We start from the raw sequence: 25,596 nt of genomic DNA, 5'->3' as shown, positions 1-25,596 counted from the left end.
GAGTCCTGAGATCAGAATTCTGAGCTATGTCTTCACTGACAAAAAAGGGGTGTTTTTACCATGTTACAACTAACACTCCATTAGCTATCATGCAGTACAAACATAGTGGAGACAAGGCACTGTAGCCAAGGACGGCGGAAGGTATAGTGCTGATCCTGCTACTTCCTGGTGTAAATTCCAAGTGCCTGGTCTTCTCTTCATTATCTCACTCTAAAATTCTATCATGCATTAGCAACAGATAGAAGAAGTGAGGTTCTTACCCACGAAAGCTTATGCTCCCAATACTTCTGTTAGTCTCAAAGGTGCCACAGGACCCTCTGTTGCTTTTTACAGATTCAGACTAACACGGCTACCCCTCTGATACTATCATGCATTAGTTATCTCATAACAAAACACCTTTGTGTCAGTGAAGACAAGGCCTAAGGTTCCCCTAGAAGAGATGATCTTACAAAGGCCAAACGAGCAGGGATTGTTGGGAATTTTCTGCTTTGGGTGTTCGTAATGTCACCTCTTCCAGGGAAGAACCCAGAACTCTGTGTTAAGGGTCCCTCCTGCAAACACCACCGAGAGCAGCACTTAATGGTCCTACTCACATTAGAACTATCCCCAATTGTTTTCAAAGGATTGGGCTCACAGAAGTAAGGTAGATTTTCAAATAATGGGCAGAATTCCACTTGACTAACACTCAGTGACAAGCCTACTGACATCAATGAACTGACTTCTGTCATTTGTTACATCTGTACAAACCCTTGAGTTCAGTGGGGCAGCCTGGGCAGGACAGACCTGGGCCCTTTATATATATTCTGGCACTAAAGTGGGATATTAAACTAATTTTTGTAAAATACAATTTATCCTTAAAAATTGTATTTTAAGAGACAAAAATAATACCTATTGTCATATTTAGTATTAAATTGAAAAGAAAAGAGTTGTAATGTTATTGACCTCTGTCTGTTTTTTGTATTGCTGTTTACTTAATTTGATTAGGCCCATATGCTTCACACCAGGGCTGGATAATTATTGAATGAGAAATTGCCAAAATTCACAATGAATATTATTCACAATGAATCACTCCGTTTGGTTTACTTCATGCTATTCTGTTTGTTGACTGTGCTTTCTGTGTGACTTTCTGCAGCCAAAAATTATTCAGATTTCAAAAATGAATGTTCTAATTGGCTAAATTTTCCCCTTGTGTTTCTGTTCTAGCTCCCAATGAGACAGACTATCATTTCAGCACTTTAAAAAACAAGTGTGGTTTACATGCTAGACAGAACCAATTTACATCGGGGTTTCTCAGTTTAAAAATATGTTAGGAATTGTTCCCTCAGAGACATGATTCTGGTTTAGATGAAGATTTTTTGCAATATGGTATAATGATAAAAGAGCAAACAGAGCTTTTCTTTGAAAGCCGCTAGCTTCTAAAGCTGAACAGAGCATGTAGAAAGATTTCGAAAGATGTCACATGTCCCTGCACACAAGATTGTTTTGTTCTAAAAGCCTGGTCAGTGCTCCAGTTTTTTCATTGCCAAGTCACTATGCTGTTTATCTAAAGAGGAAAATTTTACATTAAAATATTATTATTATTATTATTATTATTGGGAAATTAAAAAACCTTTTGGGCCTGGTTATGGAGGTGCTGAGCCCCATCACTCCAGTTGAAATCAGCGATAGTGGCAGATGTTCGCAGCACCTCTGAAAATCAGGACCTTATTTTTTTTTCTATCAGTGCTGCTGTTAATGACAGAAAAAGAACCGGTATTGTCCAACCCCTCTGACACCTCCTAATTCACTAACATTATAGGGTGAAATTTTCCACATTTGGGCACTTAATATTAATATAAGGTGCTTAAATAAAAGTGACCTGATTTTTTTTCTTTTTCAAAGGTATTGTGCATCTACAGCACCCATTTAAGTCAGTGGTGTAGTTTCTTATCCCCTTAAAAATGCTTAAATATGGTGCCTAATATTAAGTGCCCAAGTTTTCAAACTTTGGCCATAATTCACTGCACTTTTTAAAGAAAGGAAAGGGTGACTAGTTTTAGGTGCTAGAAGTTAACACTGAAAGTTAATATATTGAATCAAATTCATGGAATTGTTTTTACAGAATGAACAAAGGGAAATAATCAGTAAATTTCGTGCTGGAAACGTCAACCTACTTATTGCTACCACTGTGGCTGAAGAAGGCCTGGATATCAAAGAGTGTAACATAGTTATCCGGTATGGTCTTGTCACCAATGAAATAGCTATGGTGCAGGTATGTCAGTTTACAACATGGGTCTTTTTTTTTTTTAATATGGTTTGTATTTGGGGTTGTGTTTTTGCTGTAGTTTTAAATAAGGTCAGCATTTCTCATTGTCGTGTCTAAAAACCAAAATAACTTTTTTCAGTCAGGAGGCGGATTGGAGGTGATACACAGGAGCTATGCGCTCTCTGATGGTTGTTTTCAAACCAGTTTAATACGAATGATGATTTTTTAGAATTGTACGTATCATATTTGGAGCAAATCTTGGGACCCTTGCGGACTAAAAGGGAACATATAAGAACATAACGTAAGAACATAAGAAAGGACGTACCGGGTCAGACCAAAGGTCCATTTATCCCAGTATCCTGTCTACCTACGATGGCCAATGCCAGGTGCCCCAGAGGGAGTGAACCTAACAGGCAATGATCAAGTGATCTCTCTCCTGCCATCCATCTCCACCCTCTGACAGACAGAGGCTAGGGAAGGTGCTCAGAGAGGTGTTCTGCACAGTTGTATACGAAGGCCATTTCCATGCATCATCCTCTGCCTGTGCACAGTGTGAAATTCACCCAGGTGCAAAGTGCCTGCTCAAAGCTCTTCACAATATTTAAGATCTGTAGTGGCCCTTTCTGAAGATAGAAGGGAAGATGGGCAGAGCAAATGTGAAGGGCTGGCCTTTACTCCCTTGTACCATGTTGGAGAAGGGGCTCCAGAAGGAGAAGTGTACCCACCCCTTCTATTGATTTAATGAGCTTTCATTTACTAACTCTTCCCCGCCCCCTCACGAAAATAAATGACAAAGGCTTTTAGTGGAAAAAAATTCTAAATCATTCACTGACAATATTAATTATTTGTATTGCATCGGAATCTGGAGGCCCCAGCCCTGGTGTGCTAGACACAGTACAAATAGATAACAAAAGACACCCATGCTCAGAAAAGTTTACAGTCCAAGTAATAAACAGAATATAGAATTGTGAAGGCATTTGCTATGGTAAATAACACATGCAAAGGAACACTTGCATCCCAAAATACCACTGTGTCAATGCTAGAATTTTATGTGTGAACTAATATGGGGTTTGTGTGTGCAACACTTTTTTTTTCCCCCCGGGCAAAACTTAGGTTCTGAGTTTCAAAGATTTTTGTCTTATGATCCCTTTAGTACCATATCTCCTTAACACCCACGTGCTAGGTGTTTTATCTTTAATGGACTACAGAAACAGCCCAGGGTATTAGAATGCTGTTTATCCAAGAGCCAGGTGAATAATCTTTAACTGCAAATATGCTGCACAGGGATTCTTATTCTCTTAACTTCAAGTAAGAAACACTGAACATCTTTAGTTACATGAATATGACCGAGCGAAGGGCTGTGCACGATTTCTAAGCCTATGTTTCTTGCAAACTGCAGGCCCGGGGTCGAGCTCGAGCTGATGAGAGCACCTATGTACTGGTGGCATCTGGTGGATCGGGAGCTGTTGAACGTGAAAATGTTAATATATTTCGTGAGCAAATGATGTATAAAGCTATTCAACGTGTCCAAAGGATGCGACGGGAGGAATATTTAAATAAGGTATTGCCTCTGACTCCTACTTAGAATCATAGAATACCAGAGTTGAAAGGGACCTCAAGAGGTTATGTAGTCCAACCCCCTGCTCAAAGCAGGACTAATCCCCAGATGGATTTTTACCCCAGTTCCCTAAAGGGCCCCCTCAACGATTGAACTCACAACCCTGGGTTTAGCAGGCCAATGCTCAAACCACTGAGCTATCCCTCCCCCTTGTCTTATAAAGAGAAACAGGTGTGTTTCTTGAAGACTAGAAGGAACACTGTCAGCACAAAATCTTATTTAAAAAAAAAAAGTTATCTGGTATGACAGTTGCCCCCAATTCCTCATGCCAATATTTATTGTTTTACAACCACAATAAATGTTTTTAAAAGAACATTTTCTCTTTCCTGTTGATGATGATAGAAAAACCCACATAAACTAGGTGAAACTGACTATGAACAAAGTAAAGTAATTGAAAATTTAGAGAAAAATACTGTTCTCAAATCTCTGTGACAGTCGTTGTAGGAGTTACTTGTAACAAGAAGAGCCAGACATAAATTGTTGGGCAAAAGAGTGATTTTTAAAGTTGACCGTGTCCTTTTAACTGTATCCATTTCCAGAACCTGTATTCATTGCAAGTGTCTGGAGTTTTGGAAGTAAACTTGGAAATAAATCTTTCAGTTCTATAGATCTGCTGCTGTAGCTTCAGCAGACTATGACAGTGTTGTTGTTCTTGTTGTTCTGCTTCTAGATTCAGGGCTTTCAGATGCAAAGTATAATGGAAAAAAAAATGAAGGCGAAGAGAGATCAGCTTAAGACATACAAGGAAAATCCATCACTAATAACTTTCCTTTGCAAAAATTGCCACAAACTGAAATGTTCTGGGGAAGACATACAAGTTATAGAAAACATGCATCATGTCAATGTGAAAAAGGAGTTCCAGTAAGTGTTACCCAACTACTTGTTCTCTTTGAGGAAGGAACCTGTTTTACTGTCAGTATGTCTGCAAAGAGCCCGTAACATTGCAGCTGCTATAAAATAAAATATCAAAGTATTTTGGGGGATATCTAAGGCAGATTCTGGCTAGTAAGAAATGGAGGACTCATTCCTCAGCTACACAAGGTTTTGGTGCAGCTGAGGAGGTGGTGGGGCATGGTGGCCCTAAGCTGAATATAGGATGAAATATCAATAAATGAAAAAGATTAGGTTCCAGTTGCAATATTGACTAGGTCACTTTGTATAGACTGCATGTAATTAACAATCCAACCAACAACCGAAAATGCTAAGTACGTGCAATGTTGCAAACTGCAATACAATATGTTTATATTTCCTTTTGTTTTCTGTTTTAGCAGTTTTTTTATATTAAACTTGCAACTTTAATGTTAAGCTAATTTTTAACTTCTGTGTATCTTCAAGAGATAGAAAAGCGAAAAAAAGTTGTGCAATTATTTTTGGAGTCAGTTTTAAACATTACGGCTTTATAGATTGAAGACAATAAAATAGCTATGGTACTATGCAGTTATATAACTATAGCTGTAACACTGTAGTTGCTGAGCTCCATAATATCATAAGGTGAAACTAACCCAGTACAAAGGGGTCTACGCACGGCCCTGTACGCTAGTCAAACGCTGCTTAAACCTTGGTGCTGGGTGTAGAACAGTGATCTTAGGATGTTGCATGGGCATGTGGTGTGTGTTGGGGTAAATTTCACCCACTGATCATAATGTAACAGAAATACTATTAGAAATGTCTTGCTGCAGCTGCACAAAAGAAATTGTAATTGCTTACAATGGAGTGTGTGTGTTGTATTTCCAATTTGCCAATCAATTATTCTTCACTGTGAACTAGGTCTATATCAGACTCCTCCCGACCCTTGAGCACTCCCCCAAAAGTTACTTTTGGTGGAGACCGCTTGCGGTAGGTTTCAGTCTAGGAGAACGTTTGAGAATGTTTATGAGAAAGTGAAAATGGGGAGTGAGAGAAAAGTTGAGCAGCAGCTGTAAATATTAGTTTCTATGGTAGCAAAATGATAAGGAGGCCCCACAAAGAGCTCAGTAAGCAGCATACCACCTTGTTAGCATAATGTTGGCAGCTGCCTACCCAAGCACTAGATTAGTAATTCTTTTAACACTTCCACATAGCCTAGGAACTCAAAACATCAAGCACTCAGTAGAATAACTAGCAGAATGAAGTACACGCACTCTGTAGCTTTGTATTTTCAGAACCAGGCACAGCTCCACATTGAGAGGCAATACAGAAGCAGGGCCACCCACTCCCACGCACTATTTCTCCCAAAGCTCCATGGCACATAGAGCAAGCCAGCTGCACCACCACGTCTGAGGGTGTAGCATGCTCTCCTTTCTAAGGAGGGTGTGCTCTGATGGCCAGTACGTAGAGAAGGGAGGGTCAGTTATGGCACCACTTCTCCCCTGTCTCCTAAGTAGGAGATACCAGAGCGTAGCTTCTACACTCAGAGGTGCATACAGAGTGCAGTTGTCATTGTCTTGCCCTTGCATTGTCTTGTACACACACAAGGGTCAGTCAGAGTTTATGGCAGGAGCTCTAGTATAGCCATTTTACCCCCACATCTTACTTCAGCAGTTATGGTCTCAGTGTACTGTATTTAAGGCCATCTCTGCTGTAAAAAGTATAACACAATCTGATTAATCTTTCCTGTCCATTTTCAGGGACCTTTACAGCATAAGAGAAAATAAAACACTGCAAGAAAAACATGCCGATTACCAAATAAATGGGGAAATTATCTGCAAAGACTGTGGGCAAGTAAGTGTGTGTTCCCTTTTTCTATTTTCTGCCAATATATTTCTGTCTGATTACACTGAATATTTTAACTGAAATATAACCTTCCTTACATTTTTCAGGCTTGGGGAAATATGATGGTGCACCGAGGTGTAGACCTGCCTTGCTTAAAGATCAGAAATTTTGTAGTTGTATTCAAGGATAAGAAAACCTCAAACAAAATTTTCAAAAAATGGGGAGAGCTACCAATCAAGTTCCCTGTCTTTGACTATGCAGAGCATTATGTTTCCAGTGACGAAGATTAAGAATTCATTCAAGGATGTAAAGAAATGCAACTATTCAGCATTATTTTGACTGCTATAATCAGACTCCTCTTTTGCATCCAGAAGGCCAAATTTTGCATCCTACAGACTGTGGAAGGCCTTGAATGCAGTAAAACTATTGTGTGTGAAGAGGAAGGACATGGAGAGGAGAGAGGACTATGCTGTCTGGCAGCTGTTTACACTCCAGCATGCAGTGGAGGTTTGGGATGGGTTGAGGAAAAAGAAGACCTCATGGAGCCAGACTTAGTGTGGGTCCACAGAACAAGCCTACTCTACCTACACAGCAGAATCCAGTCAATTATCAAGGTCTCCCTTATATTTTTTTAATCACAGCTGTCATTTTTATTATTGTAATGAGTGCCTTTCGCTGGCTGAGACTTTCTTCAAATATTTTGGGGGTTTTATCTCAAGAGACGCTTTTTAAAAAATAACTTGATTGTAGTTCAAATGTGCTGAAAGCAGGGATTGGGAATCAGTTTTTGGTGACACAGCAACAGAAGTGGAGTACAGGGTATGCAAGCATTATCCCAGTGCAAGAGTTGGTTAGGGCCACTGACTCCTAGAAGCGGTCTAAGCTGGTCATTTTCCTCTCCTCCTTCCTCATGCTCACATTGCTACTACTCAGAAGCACAGGTGACCTTGCTGTCTCCACTTCTACACTATGTCCTGAAAGAGGAGGCCGGTGAGGGGAGTAGATTTACCTAGTGTTGTCTCCCAGAATGCTCTGCTTCTCTCCCTTTATGCCATCAGCTGGCAACTCCCAAATGTATTATGTGGTCAGACTAAAACTAAACTACTATTAAAACATGGTTTAAAAAATCACTGTATTTAAACCCATTTAAATATCCAGCCTCTCAAATTCCAGAACTTCGGTGACAAATATAACTTTACCTGTGCAGTAACATGAAAAGACTGTGTAAAATGTTGGAGATAAAATAATGTAGCCCATTAATAAATAGTCTCTGTAAACTGTGATACAGCTTACTTCCTGTCGCCATTAGTGCATAGACATTCATATACAGTAATTGTTGGAGCTTCTCTTCAGGACATATTTTTTTAAACATGTGGTGTAAAATCCTGGTCCTATTTGAAGTTGATGGCAAAACTCCTATTGACTTCAATAGGGCCAGGATTCCACCCTTGCAATTTAAAGTGCAGCTCTGCGCTAAAAAGTGACTGCAAAAAGGGCACCATGTGGTTCCATATTTGTCTCATTGACCAATTACATATTTTCTCACCTTACAAGTAAGATAACTGTGGGTTTTGTCTTGTCTTCCATAATGTCAGCGTTGTAAACTCAACCTGGGATCTCTGAAAGTAAAGCTGTGTTCTTTCTGGCTTGATCATCATTGCTGGTAACCTTGACCTGCATAGGCGCCGACTCTATGGGTGCCCCGGGGCTGGAGCACCCACGGGAAAAAAAATAGTGGGTGCTGAGTACCCACCGGCAGGCTCCTCCTCCCCTCCTTAGCACTAGGCCCCACCGATCAGCTCATCCCCGTACCCCGCAATGCCTTCCACCGGCTGCCATCAGCTGTTTGGCAGCGTGCTGGTGGAGGATCGGGGGGTGGGCCTGGGCGACACATGGCCCAGATGTGGGGAGTGGAATGGGCAGGATCAGCCCCTTCCAGCCACTGAGACGCTGCTCTGCAGCCCTGCGCAGCGGTTGCCTGAGAGAGCCTGGCTGGGGAGGTGACTCCCCCTGCCTGCCCGGGCTCGGGTGTTGGGGTCCCCAGCAGCCGAGCCAGGTGGGGAGCGGAAGCCACCTCCTCCCCAGCCAAGCTCTCTCAGGCAGCTGCCGGGCAGGGCTGCAGAGCAGCAACCAGGAGGGGCTGGCGTTAAAAGTGGGGAGGAGGGAGAGCAGCAGAATGTGCCAGGATGGCAGGCACAGCGGTAGGACAAAGCGCCCCCCCCCCATGCAGGTAACATGGGGCAGGGAGAGTGCGGTGGCCCCGGGGCTGGGCACGGGGGGACACACACATGACCTGCCCTTTTGCTCGTGCCCCCCCACTATGAGGAGGCACCAGTTCAATATGGGGCACCCTCGAGGGAGGGAGCAGGGCAGGCAGTGGTTGGGCAGGGGTGGGACATTGGGGGGAAGGGGTGGAGTGGGGGCGGGGCCTAGGACGGAGCAGGCGGTCAAGCACCCCCCGGGAAATCTGGAAGTCAGCGCCTGTGCTGACCCGAATGAGATCTGCAAAAGTGCAGTTGAGATGCAACTGCATTGCACTGCAACTCCAGGTGAAGATCCTGCAGTTGAAACATAGCTAAAAATTCATTTTGATTATGCACAAGACAGAAAGTAATCCAGCTCACTCTCTCATATGTATATCAGCTTTATGTTGCTAACAGGAGTAAAAAGTAGTATGAACTTGTTTTTGTTATTAAAGAATCAGTGTCCACAAGGAGCAGCTCTGTTGAGTTAGGACTTCTGACCACACTTTAGGCATATTCAATTGTTACATAAAAAAGCAACATAAATTATGACTGGCAGAAAATAGTAGCATAACACAGATATCAACAAACTGTGGTATGGAACAATGTTAAATTTTAATTTACATATGTCAATGTCTATTCTGATAGGCTCATCTGAGGTCTATATTGTTTTATTTAAATTCTTGCCTCGGTCATTCAGATAACTCATGGGAATCTCTGCTGATTGACTCAGGAGTCAATTTTAGTATTTGCCCCTTTAATTTCATTGTGGAGTAAAATGTTAATATTTAAAAATACTACTAAACTAAATTTCATGATAGATATGGAGAAATATCCAGGTATTTCTTATGAAAACATTTAGATGGCATGTAGTAATACCTGCTTACAGTGGTGCTGTTTCACTGAGCATCAAGTTTTTTTATTGACATTCAAGATAAATGCTGAATTTGGCTTCACCTCAATCAGTCTCTACCATATTTCAATTAAACTGGATGTTCTGCTCATCTGAAGTGATAGCGGCTCATTTTTAAATGAATAAAAGGGTTATAAAAATAAATTTGTATTCTGATGATAAGTTTTCCACTATAGGAAGACTGTAGATTACAATGTGCATAAACTGTATAAATTGTGGCCTGGATAACTGGATAATTTAGACCTATAAATAACCCAATAAACTACTACTTCATGGATGGAAATAACTTTCTGATGTCAAAAGTGTGAAGGCCAACACATTTATATCCACTCAAATGTTCTGAGATGGTACTTTACAGGTCCTTTATTGATACTGTTAAAACAAAAATGGTAGTGGGATACTAGAGGATAAATAGAACATGGAACATGAGGGTTGAATTTTACATGTATATATCTAATCCATAATGATATTCCTCCTCTTACATATTGTGTAAAGTATGATACAGTTTATAAATGAAAGCTTTATTCATTTCAGTACACAGCCTTATGTCCTTATTATTCTCTTTTGTCCTTCTTTTAAAAAAAAAAGTTACAAACCAATGCCTCTCGTACATGTCATCTCTAGAAAGAAAGATGTTGTGTAGTTTTACTGTAATATTGTTAGCAGTTAGAGTGAAGTTGATGCCGGTTCAGCGCTTTGACTACTACTGGGAGCTGTTGGTTATTCTGCACTGGCTGAGATCACATTTTACAAGCCCAAATACACATATATGCATGGCAATGAATGGAGGCTATGTCATACACGTATCTTTGGCTTCTGGTGAGTAAGTCATCTATGCTGTGCCATCATACTTGTGATTTATGGTATGGCCCTTGCTAACTGTTCTATCATAGCCAACTAAGCATGTCTGCCATCCTCATATCATGCATAACCTATGACACCAAATACTGAAGCTCCAGTTCACGTATTGGCTAGGCAATTTTCACTCCAGTGCATTTGTTCACTTATGGTGTTGTAAAACTCATATTGCTTATCCAGGAAGTGCAAAGTTGTAAAGATGGGACTAAATTTTCATATCTGTATCTGCTAGTTTTATCTCCATTTATTGCCTTATGGTCCCAAAGTCCTCCAGGAGAGTGACAAATCCACACAAGGTTCCTGATTGTATTTTGCACTTAGAGCTCTGATTATACTGACAGATGTGGAGAGGAAAAAAACATGTCTAATTATTAGGAATTTGTCTAGCTACGTTTGTGGATTCTTAAGAGTGCACAATAGTTCAGCTAAGGGTTAACTGTAAGTTAGGCTTCCATTGATTTCCTTCTGCTCTAGATTTTAGTTGTATTTTGTATTTTCCCATCCACTTTTGGTCAGGTGTCCTGCACACAACATACCTCTATGCCTCCATTTCTTCATCTGTAAAATGGGGATAATGCTTTACCTGCCTAACTGGCACAGGTGTTGTGAAGAGTAATTAGATAATGTCAGTAATATATTTTGAATGTGAAGAGAGAGATACAGGTGTACGGTCAAAATTTTGAAACATTGGTACCTAAAATTAGGCATCTAAATACACAGGTTTGGGCACCTGATTCAAGGGGGCCTGTGTTTACAGAGATGATGAGCCTCTGCACTTCCAAACGATATTTGGTTCCCCAAGTTTCATATGAACCTCACCCTATATAGAGTAGTGATACCACCTTCCTTGATTTCACTGCTGTTGCATTTCCCAGTAGTACTGGCTGTCTACTCCCTCCTGTTAACGCTACTTCCTAACTCCACCCACTAGGACCTGACTGGCTTGGGTGGATGGTGACTCTACTGTCAGTTAAGTACCTTTCATATCAGCATGTCCTAAAGGGACAGTGTCAATAGGTTCTTTTTATTTTAGCTGGATGTTACAGTAACTAGAAGCTTTGGAAGTTCACCTCCTAGGCTCCGAGCATGTGAAATTGCCATGGGGTGGAGCAAACAGACCTAAGTAACTAGAAACTACATTGAAGTTAAGTATCAAAGGGGTAGCGGTGTTAGTCTGAATCTGTAAAAAGCAACAGAGGGTCCTGTGGCACCTTTAAGACTAACTGTTAGTCTTAAAGGTGCCACAGGACCCTTTGTTGCTTTTTACATGGAAGTTGTTACTCATACAGTGTGAGGTTCCCCTTTGCTCATGCCCTAGTACAGCAAGGAAGAGCCAGGCCTAGATTCTCGCAGCAAAGGAGGGCTGCTTACATAACATTTTGCTTATATAACATTTCTCCAAAGCTGTACATATGGCGTGTCAAAAATGTGATTCTAAGGGCAAAATTCTCCCTTTGTATTTACATTGATTCAATTCATATGTGTTCTCCCTAAATATGTACAGCTCTCAACGGCATATGCAGGGAGAGCTGAATGGTAGAGTCCAGATCTGTTGATCTGAGAGAGTTTTGCCTTGTGTACTGAGATCTCCAAAGCTGCTCATTTGTGTATTACTCAGCAGTCTGAACATGCAAAACATTATTTTCTGTTTTAACTAACTTTTGATGTGAGAGCCCATGGGCCTAGACCCAGAATTTGCAGGATTGGAGGCAGACACTATTGCTTTGTTGCCTTCAGGGGTCCAGGCAGGGTTGCCACCAAGAATTATTAAGGGGGTAAGTCCTGCAGGAAGTCCTGCCATAAGGAGCATGAGCGACAGCCATCTGTGATTCCCTGATTGGCTGGCACTCCACATATAAACCAGGAAGCCATTTCTGGGTGCTTCTGCCTTAGATCCCACTTGCTGTGACTTGCCTTGATCCAAGACTTGCAGCTCTCAGACTAGGCTCACCTCCTGACCCTAATCCTGGGTTTACCGTCTAAGACTTAAGACCATTGCTGATCAAGGCCCTGGCCTGTCCCAACCCTGATTCTTACCCAGGGCCGGCTCTGGCTTTTTTGCCGCACCCAGCAAAAAAGCCTCCGGCCGCCCTCCTCCCCCCCAGTGAGGGGGGGAGGGCGGCCGGAGCCCTAGGGGGAGGGCGGTGAGCCCCGGCCGGGACTCCGCTCTCCCCGGCGGCCGGGGGGAGGGCGCCGGGGGGGAGGGCAGCCAGAGCGCCGGGGGGAGGGCGGCGAGCCCCGGCCGGGTCTCCGCTCTCCCCGGCGGCCGGAGCCCTGGGAGGAGGGCGGAGTGCCCAGCCGGGGCTCCGCTCTCCCCGGCGGCCGGAGCGCTGCGCCGCCCCCCTCCAGGTGCCGCCCCAAGCACAAGCCTGGTGGGCTGGTGCCTGGAGCCGGCCCTGTTCTCACCTCATGCTCTCAGTTTGGTAACAGACTCTGACTTTGTGTTTGTGACCTGGGTTGGACCTGGATTGATCTTTTCCCCACCCCCATACTGAGCAGCTCAGTCCGTGACCATAGGCTGCCCATGACCCAGCTCTGACATTCACACTCTCCTACTTCCATGCTCCCGCTTCTATCTCCTTATTGTAAACCTAAAGATTACTGTTTTCCATGCTTCTCTCAAGTTTTTCACCTGATAGTGTTTTCGTTCAGTATCAGAACTGTTTTTGTTTCTAAATTTTGTCTTTTTTTCCACCCCTTTTGCTCATTTGCTTGCTCCTTCTCTGACCTATCTTTCCTACACTCCTCTTTCTTACTGGTACTGTATGGCTAGCACATGTGGAAAGTAGAGACAGCTCTGTGATGGTTACTCAGTGTATCTGATATCACATGTCTGGACACTGACAATAACATTTTGAAGCACGGAAAGTTGAGACTAATGTACTGGAAGAAACAGCAGAGAGACATTGGTAGGGTCAGTAGTTTTTCATGGCTTGTGATGTTACTGTTACTATTGCAAGTTGCTGCTTGACTTCTCTGCTTATTACAACACATGCTTAAAATGGTTAGACCTCCAAATTAGAAAAATACACATTTTTGTGGGATCATGGTCTTTTTGTTAACTTGTTGTCTTGGTATGTGTCATATGAGTTTGAATCATTTCCTCTGTGGAGTTCTGTAAATGCCCATCCAATAGAAGCAGCTGAATATTTGGAAACTGGCTGTTTTGATCGAACACTGAGGTTTTGGGGGTTTTTTCCCTTCTGTTTATTAGTATTTCCTCCTCTTGAGGTTCTGGGATATTTTTGATTGTGTCAGATATGCCCAAACATGGTGGGGGGAAAATTGACTTTTGCAAATCCTGATTGCCCTGGAACAGTGAGTATGTAATTTGTTCTCCAAAACACAAGGGAAGGAATTGATAGTTTAGCTACAGTTTCCTCAGTGACCATATCCACTTGATGTTACTCAATATCAAGAGGTCTATATTATAAATACTGTATATAAAAATAATACATTTTCTGATGCTCAATTCATTTTTCCTAAAGACTCCCTCAAGGTTTAGGACCTTGGAAGTATAGAACAACAATTAATTAAAATGTTGATCTAAATGAAAGATGTTTTTCTAGCAAATAATTGTCTATCAGATGCCATCTTTCTTCTAGAACTGGTCAAAAAATAAAAATGAAAGTGATCTCCATGGGGAAAAATTGAAATTTCTTTTTTTTTAATACATTTAATGAGGGTGAATTATTATTTTTCATTTTCCCCCAAACATTTTTGTATTGAAAACCTCAAAATAGCAATTGTTTATTTTTTGTGGGGGGGTTTTGTTACCTGGGTTTTGAAAAACTAAAAATGTTGAGGATCGTATCAGTGAATGTTTTGGATGAATTGTTTCTTTTTATTTATTTTTTGAATATTTTTTACATTTTTTGTGGAGGAAAAAATTTATAAGAACAAATGTATTCTGCAACTTTCAGCTGGCTCTACTTTCATTGCCTTATTAAGGATCACTCCTCCTGTGCAGTGCAGTTCTATCCTTTAGGCATCAAAAGGCCTCATGAAGAATCTATCATTTCTGCCTTTTTTTGTCGGTCTTTGTTTCCTTTTCCAAGGAATTAGTCACTCTGAGGAGCAACACTCATCACTGTTCATTCTGCATCTCCTTTATTATCTAGATAAAAGTAAGGAGGGGAGAGGGAAACAATCAATAATGAGAAAAAGCAACCCAGACTTCAAATTGCAGTTGTTCTGAGAATTTTGTCTAATTTTGCCTTTTTACTCTGTCAGGGCCAGTTCAGACAATTCTGCCAAACCTGCAGCTCAAGGGTCCCCTGGGTGGTGGCAGCCCCACCAATGATAGTTTGAAGATTACTGTTCATACTTCAGGCTTGTGTTGAGTGAAAGTTGCTTCATGCTGGCTGTGTGTTCCGAGGGGATAAGGACTCGAGTGCCCATGTGTGGATGGGTGTCTCTTCTCCATTTATTACTGCCTTGAGGCACAGCACAGCCCTGGTTCCACCAGTATCTACTTTGACAGGAAACCTGTGTTCACTCTGTCTGGGATCTTCAAAGGAGAGAGGTCTCTAGCTCCCATTCAGTTTCAATGAGATTGGGGTGCTCGGCTTCCTTTTACTACTTAGAAAATCCCAACAGTTAGGAATATACTAATTCTTACCACAAACACACATCACTATTCTGGACTCATTTCTTATTCTCCCCCCTTCTCATTCTACATGAACTCAACTCGTGCAGTTTGTATACTGTAGGAGTTTGGGACAGGTGAGGGGAGCAGGACACTCACTGAATATTAGGCCTTTTCTCTACTACCCAGAAAAGCAACAGCCACGTCTGAGTCCACAATATTCAGTTAGATGGCACAGTTATTTATTTTCTGTTCAATTCCCTTGAGAAGGACACAGGCTATGACAATATTCTAACACTTAGGTAAAGAATCTAATGTCCATTTCCAGGGTATCAAAGGTTCTTTCAGACAATGCCTGTGGAATAAGCTCCCAATGGAAGTGGTGGAAGTGGCACCTTTAAAACTAAATTGGAAAAAATATATAGGGTATTAGAAGAGGGCTAAGGCTCAGTGCACATTAGACACAGGTCATGTGCGAGGCTGGAGGCAGTGTTAGTGGGAATTGTATCAGCATCCCTGATTAAAGGAATGCAGTTGCCATGTGTAAGGCAGGTTCACAGTTTGGGGGGTAGTACGCCAAGGGGTGTCTGGATGGAAGTAGCATCAATAGCCAAAAATCCTGTTTTTGTCATTTCTTGGTAAAGTGAGTAGAATCATTTATACCAGATACAGACTTTGCCAAAGATGTTCAAGCCTCTGTCACCTCAAGAATAGAATACTGCAATGAGCTCTACATAGATCTATACCTCAGAACACTCAACAAGTTAACCTGATGCAGAATGTGGCAGCCTAGAGCAGTTGTTCTCAACCAGGGGGATGCATAGCCCTTGGGGTGCACAGAGGTCTTTCTTTCTGTGTAAGGTTATGCTTACACAGAGGGGGGACATCAACTCATCTAGATATTTGCCTAGTTTTACAACAGGCCACATAAAAAGCACCAGTGAAGTCAGTAAAAACTAAAATTTCACAGACAATGACTTGTTTATACTGCTCTATATATCAGTGTTTCTTAACCTGGGGGTCACGATTTATTTTATAATTATATGATGAAAACAAGAAAGTAAGCAATTTTTTCAGTAATAGTGTGCTGTGAAACCTTTGTATTTTTAAGTCTGATTTTGTAAGCAAGTAGTTTTTAAGTGAGGCAAAACTTGGGGGTAGACAAGACAAATCAGATTCCTGAAAGGGGTACAGTAATCTGGAAAGGTTAAGAAACACTGGCCTAGAACACATAGTACAGTGCACATTAGATAGTGTACCTGGTGTCTCTGAGTTTCTGGGCAGAGTGCAAGGTCTTGCTTTTGACCCTTTAAAGCCCCTAATGTGTTGAGACAGTGGTTTGAGCCCAGTCAATGTAAGTGACCCTTATCTCCTTCTTCCACAGTACTACAGTTGTTAACAGCAGCGTCGTTCAATCTGAAGTCCCATTGATTAATAGGACCAAGGGCCAATCAACACAGTGGGATCCATTGTGCTAGGTGCTGTACAAACACAGAACAGCAGACAGTTCCTGCTCCAAAGAGTTTAGAGTCTAACTAGAGAAGACAGACACAGGGCGGGGGAAGTGGTAGAACACACAAGCAACATGAACAGTGCGATGGCAGACAACATCATGTTAGTGCCATGATTTCTGGGACGGAAGGGAAGAGAGTGTGTTTAGTTAGGAGAGGATAAGATGAAAGGGGAGAGGAGGGAAGGGGCAAAGGAAGGGGAGAATAGGGTCAGAACAGCAGTTGTGGTATGAAGCAGAGGTAAGAGATTGTGAGGAAGGCTGGGGGTGGGGAGTTAGAGCAAACAGTCATTCAGCACAATTAAAACTGTTGGAAGTTCTCTGAATGTCCAGAGAGCCGACTTTGGCTGCTTCTCTCCTCCTGTCTGGAATATCTGGCTGGTTCCTCTCTCTGGTTGTCCCCCAAGGCCACTACCACCTGGGTCCTAGTGCTCTCAGAGTGAGGAAGGTTTCCCTTGCACAGTTCTGGGTCAGGGGGTGTCAATGGGAGGAGTGACCCCCAGCTGGGCTCCATTTTATTGCTATAAAAATTGGTGAGCTGCTGGCAGGGCATTCTCTGAGAAGACCCTCTACTCAAGAATGTCCTTTTCCTACTTTTCCAATATATCTGGGATCGGTTAAGCTTCAGGACTTGTCACAAAGCCCATAACTTCTCTAGGGCATTCGAGGAGGAGTGGTGGGAGTAGTTTGGAAGGGTTATGAGGAGATGCCTTATGTTGGAGGCACTTGGGGATGGGGGGGTGATTGTAGTATTTATTGGTTGTCAGTTATCTGGGTCACTTGTTAATTTGAGTTATGTGAGGATACCCAGCATATACAAAGAAAGGGCACTTACGGGTGTGGTATTACAAATAAAATATTGTCTTCATTTTTAAATACATTAGTAAACAATCAGGTAGTACTGGACTAACTGGCCCAAGAGATCTCTAACCACTCTATATCCTGTAACAGCATGAGAGAAATGTTGTGTATAATCTACTATAGGTGTGATAGATGTGAGGTCACTTCCGAGTGTTAAATGTACAGTTTCTCCAACTGTCTTTGGCACTAGTTCAGATCTGTGAGGTAAGCTTCCTTGCCAAAAGGGGGAGACAGAGACAAAGTTGAGAATGTGGGTTGCTTGTTCGGCTGAGTATGGAGACAAAGCAGAGGAAAACTCACAGCCCCTCTCAAGTAAGGCCTTCATTTGAAAGGCAGATATTACCAGCTAAAATAATTGATCAACTGAAGGAGGTAAGGAAGAAAGAGACTTTCTTAGCTGACTCATGTCAACACGGTATGGGGAAGAGGTGACAGCTAATAGGTTTAGACCCTATTTAGGGTGACCACATGTCCCAGTGTTCTGGGGATCTTCTGGTTTTGGAGGGGATGTCCTGGGCTTTCAGATGGGTTTGCTAAAACTGAGTCAATTCCTAGTTCTCATGTGTTCATAGAGCTTCTGCTGTTGCTGGACTGGGCTGAGCTATAGGTTATGCTGTCCTGAAACAGCCCAGCTGTGCTTCACTAGCCCCTGCTTCTCTGCAGAGCATAGATTTTGATTCCACTCCCTGCCTGCTCTGGACTGGCTCCTCCATAGGCCACTGTCCAAGAGAGACCCAGGAGTCTTGCAGACATATTTGAACAGCCTGATCCAGTCCCATGCTGAAGTAATTAGGTGAAAATGTCATTACTGATTCTTTGCAGAGATGTCAGAAGAGGTCAGCTTTTCAGTTCTGAACTTTCCTCATGAAGTATTTCTGTGCAGTGAGGGGAAAATGGAAACCTGCATCTGGAAAGACAAAGGAAGATCAATGTTACCAAAAAAAAAAAAAAACCCCAAACAAAACAAAATAACACCCTGTATATTTGCTAAACCCACTGGCTGGCTGGTAGAGAAATCTGTCAGTACAAGCACTGTGTTGCACTACTGTAAGATATTCTATAGGGCCCCTTGCAAGCATCAGAATATGGCACATGCTGAGGCTGGGGCAGGAGATAAGAGAGGCCGTGCTGAGGTGGGGCCATAGTGCAGCACGTTATGGGAGACTGTGGGCAGCTCTGGGTTGTGGAGCTGTCCAAAGGCAGCCCAGGGAGGGCTGCCATTACTTGAAGCAGCTCCCTGGGCTGCCTAGATTAAATGGACGGTTGTTTCTGTGGTGTTCAGTGGTCAGTGCTTAAGGTGCTTGTAAGACATCTTTATTCTGTGTCCAGTTCCAACTGACTGTTCAGAACAAAAGCTAGAACTTTACTGCACTCACCTAGACTCCCTTGTCTGACAAACAGGCACAGTCTGCAATATCACAGGTTCAGTATGACATTATCTCTAAGGGCTGTGTCTACATGTAGGACTTTTTCTAATCTCCCACCAATGTTATTGCACTGGTGCAGCTCTGAGCATAGCTAAATGACACGAAGGTAAAAATACCTACGGCCAGTCTACACAAGTGCTGTCACCTTTTCCTATCACCAGTGGAGCTGTTCTGAAGCTAAAGCAATAATCAGAAAATTTGAGAAATGCCTGACTATATTTACAGTATGCTCTGATTACAACAGCATGATTTTACTTCTCTTCATTAACTTCAGTGAGCTTTGGATCAGCCCCTATATGCCTATGGGGACAGAGGGACATGCACTACCATGGCTAGAGCACTCACACAGCCAGTTGTATGTGTATTGTTTGGCTCACTAAAATGAGTTGAATGGGTGGGGGAGGGGGAAGTGTTCTTTTTCCTCGACACTGAAATATCAAGTTTTTTTTTTTAAAAAATCCTTAGCAGCAACGGGGCCAAACAGAAGAAAAATCCAAAGCCCATGGAAGTCAGTGAAAAGACTTCCATTGACTTCAATGGACTTTGCATCAGGCCCATAGATGTTTCCCATTCAAATCTATACTGTAAAGTCTACTGCACAAATTATCATTTTCACAGAAGAACATATAATAATTTTCTTCACATGCTAAAGAGCTATTGATTTAAAGAAATTAAAAAATGTATGTATTTCTGTTCCTCACTCTGCATTTCTTATACAGTCTTCATTTGTTTTTTCTCCCCAAAACTAAACATATAAGCATAATATATACAAATAAAAAGAAGTGCTTTACTTTTCCTTAATTTGTTACTTCGTTGAGAATAGAAATAAGGTTATCGTCAATGGGTTCTAAAACCCTGAGGTTTGCCAAAATACGCTATACTTTTTAGAGGCAAACAGCATATATCAGTCTTACTGTTGAGTCATAAAACCCATAAGTTTCCGTAAGCAGATGTTGGTTACAGTTTACATGGAGAGGGAGAATATAATTACCACTCCCACAGCAACCCATGGGTCGCTTCCGGGCCAAGAACACTCCCAAAAATCTGTTTCTAATTTTCCAGAAAACCTTTGAAATTTGGCACGGTTTTCAAAAGTACATAGACACATTTTTTTCCTCAGGTTTGGCCTCTGACTGTGAAAGCAGAGCCTGCTATTTCAGACTCCTCTCACAGATCCACTGACCAACACCCAGAAGAAAGAATTTTCATTCTTTTAGAATACATCTGGAAAAATGAAGGTCAGTACGTGAACCGAATTCAACCTTTAAAAACCGCTGGATCTATTGTTGTAAACTTTCTATTGTTGCACAGGGCCAGGCTCTAATCTGTAAGTATTTGCTTCACAGGAGAGAGGAAGAAAAACAGTTCTAAATGTACTACAGGAAGATGTATGCTCGTTGACTTGGATGGATGTCAGCAATTAACTAGAATACTCTTTCTTTTTGTGGTGGGGGTATTTAGTTACAAACAAAGCTATAATATATCCACTGCAGAGGATACTGTAAACATAATAATTTGTTTTTATCCTACAGACCCGGCTAAAAATCATATTTGGAGTGATCGTATGCCTTTTGCTTTCCTCATTAGTTATGTGCATTATACTACTTCCAGCAAGAGGTAAGACAATTTATAGTGTAATGCATTGAAAAACACATCTTGGATGTTGTTTTAAAATAAGTAAAAAAATAAATAAATACTTTTTATAAAAGTGTTGTCCTGCCAGTGTTGCTGTGGCTTTCTCAGCTTATAGGAATGTTTTACTGACAGTTTAAAGTTCCTGAAGAAATGAAGATGCCAGCATATGTTGATACAAGGAGCTCTTTCAAGTGAAAGGCACCTGCATTAACTTTACCGTGTATGACAGATAATGTGCTTTGACAGGGCTGCAAACATAGTTTTCATCATACTCCTATGATCTGTTAGCATTTGTCTTTGGGGCAGTGACACTCTCATGATCTGTTGTTATTTGCTTTGGATTTGGGGAACTTGCATTAGGTTACAGATGGTTGAATAATAATTGTAGAAGATATTTTTACAATAAAGTATTAGCTCAATGCATTGCTTTTATGAGGGGGAAGGAGGCTTGATTAGTTTGTGACTATTTACAAATGACATAACATGTTTTGAATGAAATATTAGCCAGCAATGTGTTTCATTATTTGGCTGGCTCTCGAGAAGGGCTTGTCACACTGTGAGGTTTGCAGATGTCTTATGGACCTGTTCCTCCCTAAGCTAATTACTGTAGCTCCATTTTAAAATAATGGTTTTTGGTATGATGATTCTGACAGGTGTGGTCTTAAATTCAGGACTTGAGTGGCAGTGGCCTATTAGCATAGGCAGGTTTTCCAGGTGAGGTGTCTTATAAGAGCTATCTAATTTATCTAAGTACTCGCATAGCCCCCATAGTATCTTAGTCCCTCCCAAGCATTTAAAAGAAGAAATAATAATAAAAATAGCAGGCTTTTTTCTTTCTTCTCAGCCTAAGGGGAAAATAGCTTGGTTAGTTTATAGGGATTTTTTGCTGTTTTGTTGGGGAGAGGGGGTGTTTTGAATAACTTACTGCAGAGGAGCGAAGTCAAAGGAAGGAGTTTTTAATTTAGTCCCAGAAGTGATGAGGTCTATGACCATAAACTTATGTTTTGTGGGAGTGAGTTCCATAGTGTAGATCTAGCAACTGTGAAAGTTCTTTCTCCAACTTATGAGCCTCTTTGCATTTTTATTGTGTCTGTGAAACGAAGCTGTTATGGGAGTTGCAGTCATGGAGGGAAAAGGGAGTTCTCTGGTAGTTAAGGCTGATCCCATGGGGGGCTTTGAGTATCAGAACATAGACCTTCATCTAGAACAGGGGTGGGCAAACATTTTGGCCTGAGAGCCACATCTGGGTATGGAAATTGTATGGCAGGCCATGAATGCTCACGAAATTGGGGGTTGGGGTACGGGCTTTGGTTGAGGGTGTGGGCTCTGGAGTGGGGCTGGGGATGAGGGTTGGGGGTGCAGGAGGGTGCTCCAGGCTGGAGTTCGGAGGATGGGAGGGGGATCAGGGCTGGGGCACGGGGTTGGGGCACAGGACAGGGTCAGGGGTGCAGGCTCCGGGCAGCACTTACCTCAAGCAGCTCCTGGAAGCAGCGGCATATCCTCCCTTCAGCTCCTATGCAGAGGCATGGCCAGGCGGCTCTGCGTGCTGCTCCGTCCACAGGCACTGCCCCTGCAGCTCCCGTTGGCCGTGGTTGCTGGCCAATGGGAGCTGCGGGGGCAGTGTGTGGAGCCCCCTGGTTGCCCCTACATGTAGGAGGCAGAGGGGGCACGTGCTGCTGCTTCCGGGAGCCGCACAGAGCCCTGCATGTGCGGAGCAGGGCAAGCCCCAGACCCTGGTCCCCAGCTGGAGCTCAAGGGCCGGATTAAAATGTCTGAAGGCCTGGATGCGGCCTCTGGGCCATAGTTTGCCCACCCCGATCTAGACTGTATCCAATGGGGAAACAGTGCCAAAAGAATAGTACTGAGGTGATGCATTCATGGTGACCCATGATGGTAAGCAGACAGACTGCTGTGTTTTTGGCTAGTTTGTGAGGTATGGTGGACTTTGCTTTTAAGGACTGAGATTCCCAGACTGTGCCTGGCTGGGACACTGTGAAGCTCTTCTTGTTATGCACAGCCAATTGGAACCAGACACAGAATACAGCAGATCTCTTGTAAGCACCTTAAGCACCGAGAGATCACTGAACACCACGGTTTGAGCATTTTCAGTATGTGAGGTTTAATTCCTAAATAAATTAGTTATGAAAATCAACCTAGCAGTGACAAGTCTGTGGTTTATTGTGACCAGGTCTGTGGCTGATACGGTGGGGGCACAATCTTCTGGTCTGTTGCAGATGGAAATGTGTGTATTTTGTTGCCCCGGCTATTTGGGGATCCAGCAGCACTCAATGAGCAGTAGAGCTTTTTCACCAAGAAATGCAGTTTGGGGTTGACTAAAACGATTAACTCGTTTAACACACATTCACTGAATAGTTTCAGACCAAAAAAAAGTTAGGCTAGATTTACAAAAGGACTTTGGCTTCAATCATTGGGCCAAAGAGAGCATAAGAATGATTCTATCACCTGGTGGGTCTCTCACATCCCAGGTGAGCGCACTATCCAAGTGCAAGTCACTGCTCCACTGTTTATAAATAATTAAATATTCATTGGAACAGTTTCTACAGGAGTGACTGTAGAATAGCCAGTAGCCTGGTGGGTAGGGCACTCACCTGGGAGGGGGAAGACCAGGCTTCAAGTCTCTGTTTTAGAATGGGGATTCAAATCTGATGAGTGCACAAATCTCTGGGCTAAAAGTTGCAAATTTTGTCAATTTAGCCCTTCATTTACTTTGCTTTTATTAAAATGATCAGAACTGAAATAAAAGCTTTCATTTTGGGCCAGGCAAAGGGGTTCACTCACCACAGATGCACCTCCTTGTCGCTGGGTCTGGGAATTAACTGATGCCCCATCTGGTGCCCCTTCTGTCAATTGCTCACATTGTGGCCTCTTTCTCTCCCTCTCTCTGTGACTCGGGGTGTTAACTCTTGGTGACTTGGCCCATGGTGGAGCTCACTATATAGTCTCCCCACCCCCCTGGAGTAACAAAGTCCCACTGGACCAGGTGTCCGGATACCATCTCAGACAGTCTTCCGTTCCACGTCTCCAGGGCCTGTGCTATTTTCACAGTGACTGCTAGGGGAACCCAGGCCTGTCCATTTCTCCAGGTTCCAGACCAGGGACTCTATGAGTAGCAATTCAGGTCTGCTTAGTCTCAAATCCTGTTGCTGTTTCCCTGGGCTTCTTCCTACCACACTTCTCTATCTCTTTGCCTATCTTTGTATTTCCCACAGGAGATTCCTCTTCTCCCCATGGCTACTTCACTCTTCTCAGCCTCTTGCTGGACTCCCCAGTCTGAGGTGAGACACCAGGGTTTACTCTTCCCCTGGATCTCCTCCTTGTCCCTAGCCAACTCCCTTTCCCTGTGGGACAGATTGCAGACCTCCTCCCCTGCAGTCTCTTCCTGTTCTCATTTCCTGGTTTATACTCCTAGCCCAGATTCTCCGCCACCTGGGCTTCATCTGCAGTTGGGCCTTCTTAATCACTAACTACTGTCTGGGTGCAGCATATAAAGTTAATTGGCCCACCTTAACCCACTCAGGGCTTGTAGGGGTGGACATCCCATTACAAATTATACTGACCCAAACTAAAATTCTGATCAATTTCTGCAATTCACTGAGAATTCTGAAAAATTTCAATTTTGGTTTGGGTTGAACCAATTTTTCCCCCCAAATTTTTAACGATTTTTTTTGGAACTTCCAGCAAACCAAAAGATCAGTCAATCACCCAGCTCTAGGGAGGAGTCCAAAAGGACCCAAAGATTGAGAACTGGTTTAACTCTCGGAAAGTAGCTGCTGCAGATAGTGGGGGATGCTACAGAGGAGACAAACACTTCAGAGCACTTTCCCTTTGCTACTAGTATCACCTCAGTCTTGCTTAACGTTCACCTTTAGCCATTTCTTCATCCAGATTTTGAGCTCCAGCTAAGCACTGAGAAAGCTGGGAGATGATGCTCTTTATGGTGGATGTCAAGGCAATGCAGAGCTGCGTGTCATTTATGTACTGCTGGCACTGCAGCCCATATTGTCTCACCAGTTCTTCCAAAGGGATCCAACAGCCTAGAACCTGCATCCAGCTCACCAGATCACTTTATTTGGCCCTCCACAGACCCAGCTCAGTGCAGGGAATCCAGTGACACCAGGGCCAGGAAGAGGACTGGGCATCATGCGAGGAGGGGCTCACTAGCATGCAGATGTGTGCATCATGTGGTGAGAGTCAACAGGTGAGAACAGGGAACAGGGATGGGAACCGCCACTGCCTGGTGACAAACCTAGAAGCAAGACCTGACCTCCTATCCCTCCCCATGTCACACTCCCCTGGGCCAGAACCCAAACCTTCCCCTACCATGTCACATCCCCCTTGCCCACCAAAGGGTTTTAGTGGATTTTATGGCCCTTCTACTACCATAAAGTTGCCCATCCATGATATAGAGGTTGAATAATGATGATGATGATGATAAGGTCTCTCAGCGAGTTCGACAGATGAGCTACAGTTAGTTATTTTGGGTCTTGAGATGACACCAAAGACCAGTTTTGGACCTGCAGCCCCATCTACAAGTGCCACAGGTGAAGACTATTGTAGATGAATGTGCACTGCTTTTAGCTTTACGCCTTGCACGTCTCTCCTTAACTGCAACAATCTGCTGTGTCTTGAAATCTTTCAGTCCAAGGTGGCAGAGCTGCTGGCATTGGATCTTGTCACAGGCTTTTGGGTTCTCACAACAAATGTTTTGGTGGCCTCAGAGCGTGGCAACCAACTCTTGCTGATGGTCACACTGACAATTTTTCCTAAAATACTTAATTAACTTTAGGAAAAACAAATAAATATGCACATATACATGTCCAAATCATTGTAATTTATTTATGTAGGAGTTTTTTTGAAGACTCAATAATAAAAATAATCTACAGTTGTCTATTCTTTACTGGACCTAAATACAATGGAAACACAAATAAGGTGCTTTCCACGTTCTTGTCCTTTTTGTTATTGTTTCTTTTTTTTTTTTTTTTTTTT

At 42.7% G+C, this 25,596-nt stretch overlaps 2 protein-coding genes across 2 annotated transcripts in view; both read left to right on the top strand.

Annotated features, from left to right (window-relative positions):
• IFIH1 (interferon induced with helicase C domain 1) overlaps positions 1-8,014 on the top strand; it is a 39,920-nt gene extending 31,906 nt beyond the window's left edge. The window contains exons 12-16 of the mRNA XM_024204183.2: positions 2,102-2,251; positions 3,645-3,806; positions 4,534-4,724; positions 6,470-6,563; positions 6,662-8,014. Of these exons, the coding sequence (XP_024059951.2) occupies positions 2,102-2,251; positions 3,645-3,806; positions 4,534-4,724; positions 6,470-6,563; positions 6,662-6,844 (780 nt within the window). The 3' untranslated portion in view covers positions 6,845-8,014. The remainder of the gene's footprint in view (positions 1-2,101; positions 2,252-3,644; positions 3,807-4,533; positions 4,725-6,469; positions 6,564-6,661) is intronic.
• A 12,034-nt stretch (positions 8,015-20,048) lies between these two features.
• Positions 20,049-25,596, top strand: part of FAP (fibroblast activation protein alpha) — a 55,774-nt gene continuing 50,226 nt past the window's right edge. Inside the window, exons 1-2 of the mRNA XM_024203883.3 lie at positions 20,049-20,192; positions 20,487-20,571. Coding sequence (XP_024059651.2) covers positions 20,187-20,192; positions 20,487-20,571 — 91 coding nt within the window. The 5' untranslated portion in view covers positions 20,049-20,186. The remainder of the gene's footprint in view (positions 20,193-20,486; positions 20,572-25,596) is intronic.

Source organism: Terrapene carolina, unplaced genomic scaffold (assembly GCF_002925995.2).
Source record: "Terrapene carolina triunguis isolate 2854851 unplaced genomic scaffold, T_m_triunguis-2.0 Scaffold62, whole genome shotgun sequence".
Classification (NCBI taxonomy): Eukaryota; Metazoa; Chordata; order Testudines; family Emydidae; genus Terrapene; species Terrapene triunguis.
This window is presented reverse-complemented; position numbering and strand designations above follow the sequence as displayed.